At 34.8% G+C, this 4,929-nt stretch overlaps 1 protein-coding gene across 1 annotated transcript; it reads right to left on the reverse strand.

Annotated features, from left to right (window-relative positions):
- Positions 1–313: 313 nt before the first annotated feature.
- Positions 314–832, reverse strand: LOC126631483 (uncharacterized). Its single transcript, XM_050301603.1, has 2 exons — positions 565–832; positions 314–474 (listed from the first exon to the last, which is right to left on the reverse strand). The coding sequence occupies exons 1-2, from the start codon at positions 830–832 to the stop codon at positions 314–316; spliced, it is 429 nt and encodes a 142-aa protein (XP_050157560.1).
- Between the last annotated feature and the right edge of the window lie 4,097 nt (positions 833–4,929).

Here is a 4,929-nt window from a genome sequence, read left to right on the forward strand (position 1 = left end):
GACGAAGAGCTGACGACCGGAGAAATCACTGAGCACCGATCACAACCAGAGAAGAGTAGCGGAAGCACGACGGATCGTCAACCGGAGGCATGAGCCACTCCCGACAATGATACCATGTCAACAATGTAAAAGCTTAAGAACTAAGTAAACAAGAGAGAGAAAGTAGAGAAGGAAAGATTGTTAAAACTGAATATTCACTTGTATTCAACTTGTGTAGAATAATTACAACTATTTGTATTTATACATTAGTAAGACACCTCACTTCTAACTAACCAAGGCCACTACCAATAATACAAAGACACTTGTCATAATCTTATGCACTCATAATCTCATCAACTCTATCATATGCAACATTATTGGCCTCCCGATTCCAAAATGAAACCTTCCTATGAGGAATATTTTCCATTAGCTGACGGGTATCATCAAAGATATGACCAAACTGACCAATGTTTGCTGCTGAATCCCGTTGAAGTGCTGCAACCACCAGTAGAGCATCCCCTTCTAATTTCACTTACGCCCCGACCCACCGTCGCGCAAAGGGTGCAACCTCTCGAGCAGCCATACACTCTGCTAGCGTTAGGGATTTGATTCCTCCAATGTGCCGCGCCATTGCAACCACAAAGTTTCCATTCACATCTCGAACTACCAATCCAATACCACCCTGATCATGCCTCTCGTCCCATGCCCCATCAAAGTTGACCTTCATCCATCCTGCTGCAAGTTTCCTCCACTTTTGGGGTGTACTGACTTTTTTGCAGCTATGTTTCCCATGCCATTTCTTAAACTCATAAAGCCAAGCTTGGGCTTCGCATTGAATATCAATTGAATTCATTGCCACACCCCTCCATAAATATGCATTTTTGTCTGTCCATATGCTCCACAGAAGAACCAACACCAAGTCAAACTATCATTTACTAAAGAAGATTGAATTAATTTAACACTACGTTCTTGTAAAATATTTTTGTGAACGTTTTAGCCAAAATAATATTTAAATTCTAATACCAAATTTTTTTCTTCACAAAAACGTAATTAGAATTGCTTCATTATTAGGTTATGCCCTTGCAAAGTGATTAGGTACGTAGTTGGGCATATAATGAAAAAAAAAAAAAACTAAGGTTCATATATTGTAATATGTTAACCTCGTTCCTTTTTTTATTTTTTTATTTTTATTTTTAATTAAACTAGGTCAATGGTGAAAATATAAGGAAATAATCAGAGACACAAAAAGAAAGCATTAGCTTACAATTAATTAAAAGATACATTGATTTAATACCTAATGAACAAAACATTAACTTAATACTTAGTTTAAATAATTTGATTCTAGTGAATAAATAATTTTATGTTTCAGCTTAAGTTTAATAGTCATTTCAGTTTGTACTGTAGACATTTAAAATATTTTCTAAACCATAGATGATATATTTTAACCTAAAACGTTTTTGAGTAAAAATGATATCTACTCCATGGTCCAAAATTTCCCTTTCTTCATGCAAAAATCCTTTTGGAGTTCATGCTTGCACAGCAACGCTCATTTGGGTGGGCCAGCTTTACCACTTAAATTGTCTAACGAGTTCACCATTTCAGTCCCTATACTGTGTAAAAATAATCACAAATGGCAAAATTTGAATGGAAGTATCACGGATGACGAGGTACTACAGTACCACCTAATAATTTCTCCTATAAGTGTGTACATACACCAAATATCCGATGAGTCCCTATACTTTAGGGACTCACTTTCCGACCCATTAGAGAGTCATTTTGTCCCTGTATTTGTTTTATACTCATTTTATACGGTGATTGTCTCTATTTAGGAACTTCATTGGAGATGCTCTAAGGCTTCACGATTCTTCCTTGAGAATTTTAAACCCAAATCTTTTAGGTAAAGCGCATGTTATTTAGCACAAAAACAAGCATAACTGTTCTTCTGAAGTCCTCATTTTGAGGACCGGTGGGTTCCTTTTTCATATGAGCCATGAAATTAATCTTATAATAGATTAAGTTATCAATTTAAATCATTCACATCACACTGAAATACAATAATTCTGTAAATTGATTAAATTAAAAAGAAAATTCTCACATGAAACCTTCGTCTTCTTCCCCTACCGTTCTCTCCTTCACATTCCCTTTCTCTCTCCATCTCTTCTTCCCCTACCGTTCTCTCCTTCACATTCCCTTTCTCTCTCCATCTCTCTCTCTCTCTCTCCATCTCTCTCTCTCTCTCTCTCTCTCTCTCTCTCTCTCCCCCCCTTCTCACCTTTTGAGTTTTTTGTTTTTCCTTTTTGCGTATGAAAAAGGGATAGAGACTTGTTTTCAATTTTTCACCGTCATTGGAAATTTCATATAAAAGAAGGTGCATGCATTCAACAAGAAGGTGTCCCAATTTTCGAAACCATACTAATCTCATTTTTTTCGTGTTTTGTGACTAACTGGGTTTGAATATTATTGATAAAACATTGGATGAAATTGGGTGTATAAAGTTATTAGGGTTTTATGCAATTGGATTTACTAGGTTTAGATATTCGATGAGGAGATTAGGTTTTGTAGATGGAAATGATTTGATATGATGTGAAACCTTCTTCTCTCTCTCTTTTTTTTTTTTTTTTTGTGTGTGTAACAGAGATTATTTAAGTTGATAGTTTAATCTACCGTAATATTAATATGAAAGTTCATATGAAAAAAGGACCTCACAGTTCCTCAAAATAAAGACCTTAGAAGAGTAGCTCTGCAAAAACAAATACACTTGTTGACACATTTTTTTAATGTACGTGAGTATCACATATAATGATAGAGTCCATCTCTTAAAGAGTGCCAACAAGTGTGTCAATTTTTGGTATTAAAATAGAATTAATGTTAGTTAAAATGTGTGTGTACAGCCATTCAGTACTACGGTTTTGTGATATTCATCTTCACTTGGAAGTGAGAAGTCTTAGGTTCGAATTTCATGGATGACGAATTCGATACCAAATTAGGTTGTCCATTGTATGGCTTAGCCGAACTCCACCTCCCCTTAGTGTAAAAATATCTATGTACTAAAAAAAATGTTTGTGTGAAGTGCAGAGCATATAATCAATTAGAACATTTGGAATATAAGAGTTTCTCTGGAGACTTGTATGTGTTCTTTGTTTTTCTTGACGACTCTTTCATACTTTGAAGAACATATAAAGTATTTACTAAGCCAATGAATCACATCCATATGGATCAACATCGAAGGTGATTAAAAACAATATTAATTAATATCCATCTGTTAATAAGATCATTCCAGATAGTATTGACCATAAAATCTCTCCTTAAACTGGTGGGTGTTGGCTTAACATGCTTATATATCTTTCCCTAAATATAAGTTGGTGTATGCTAATCATGCATAATAAGACTAGTTATTTCCCAAAATGAACTGCTTCTAGTTTTCTAAATTAAATTAACAATTGCACAACAAAATGTATGGCAGTGATGAAATATTGTGTGGTCCTGGTTCTGGACATGCATATTAGAATACTCATTCATACCGACCAATATCATATTATATAAATTCGACAACAATCTAATGAGAATTTTAACGAAAAACTCCTGGTATATATAATTTTTCAAAATTAAATGGTCTTCTCTCCGTGAACAATACTCCCAAATTGAGCGGTTGTCTGCTGGGTGGTCACATGACACTGAAATCTAATTTCATTTCTTACAAAGATTGAGAATGCATTTCATGTTATTATAGCTGTAAGTGTAAACCATATTATTTCAAAGTTGTACATACATACATACATATACACATAGACTTCCGCTCTCTTGAAACATATATATATATATATATATATATATATATATATATATATATATATATATATATATATTTCTTAAAAGAAAATGCAGCATGTACTGTATATTATCTAAATATAATATATACAGCAACAAAAGGAAACTTTATGCATTAATTATACATAAAGGTTTATAAAGTCTTTCAATATATTGTTCTTATAATTTTCTAATTTCAGCAACCGGTAAGATCTACCAAATTTGGAATAGAGACTAAGCTACTATAATCAATAATTATAGCAGTCCATCACGTTTTGACAAATATACCAGCTGGTTGGCTTGCTGCACTTTACTTGAGGACTGCACTCATCTTCATTCCTTCGGCCGCAGGTTTGTTGTCCCCAAATTTCATATCTCTTTTGTGTTTCTTCTCTAATTGTACAACACGTGGCTCTCAACCTAACAGGGTTTAACACTGTTAACTTTTAGTATTTTGTGTTAAAAATATTTAAAAAAAAAACCCAAAAACATGAAGCCAATGGACGGCCAAAGCTCTACAGCCACCAAATTGTCATCACCCATGACCAATCCACCTAACCGAATCGCCATCAATCTCCACCGATCAGCCTCGACAGCCACCGAATGGTCATCACCCACGACCAACCCAGTGCGATTGCAGGCAACGAATTAATTAGATTTCAATTATCGACTCCGACTTAGTTTCATTTCTAAAACGTTTGAAATCTGCATCGCAGCTCTGCACATAATTTTGTGAATTGAGGTTGTGTTTATAGCATTGGCTAGAAGATTGGATTATAATATTAATAAGAGATAAGAAGGAGGAAAGCAGAGAGAAATGGAGAGAAAGAAGAGGATTTTTTTTTCCAACGACTACCAGATGAGGTATTGTCGGTCGTGTTGATCTGGGTTGATATAGGTGTGCCCAAAGGATTTTTGGAACTCTATTTTAATAATGCAAAATAGTATAAGTTAACAGTGTTAATTCTATGTTAAATTGAAAGACACGTGTCAAGCAATTAGAAATGAGACACATACGAGACACGAAGTTAGGAGATAGCAGACCTGTAGCCCATGCCTTCTTACAACAAGCCACACAGCTAAGGTTAGGTTTATGGCTCCTTGAGGGACATGTCATGGTACTGAATATAGTTTTGTGGCTGG

Source organism: Malus sylvestris, chromosome 8 (genome assembly GCF_916048215.2).
Source record: "Malus sylvestris chromosome 8, drMalSylv7.2, whole genome shotgun sequence".
Classification (NCBI taxonomy): Eukaryota; Viridiplantae; Streptophyta; class Magnoliopsida; order Rosales; family Rosaceae; genus Malus; species Malus sylvestris.

Coding starts and splice junctions, on each gene's coding strand:
- LOC126631483 (XM_050301603.1), bottom strand. CDS start 832: ATGAATTCAATTGATATTCAATGCGAAGCCCAAGCTTGGCTTTATGAG. Junction 475..564: donor ATCCCTAACGCTAGCAGAGT/GTATGGCTGCTC, acceptor TGGTGGTTGCAG/CACTTCAACGGGATTCAGCA.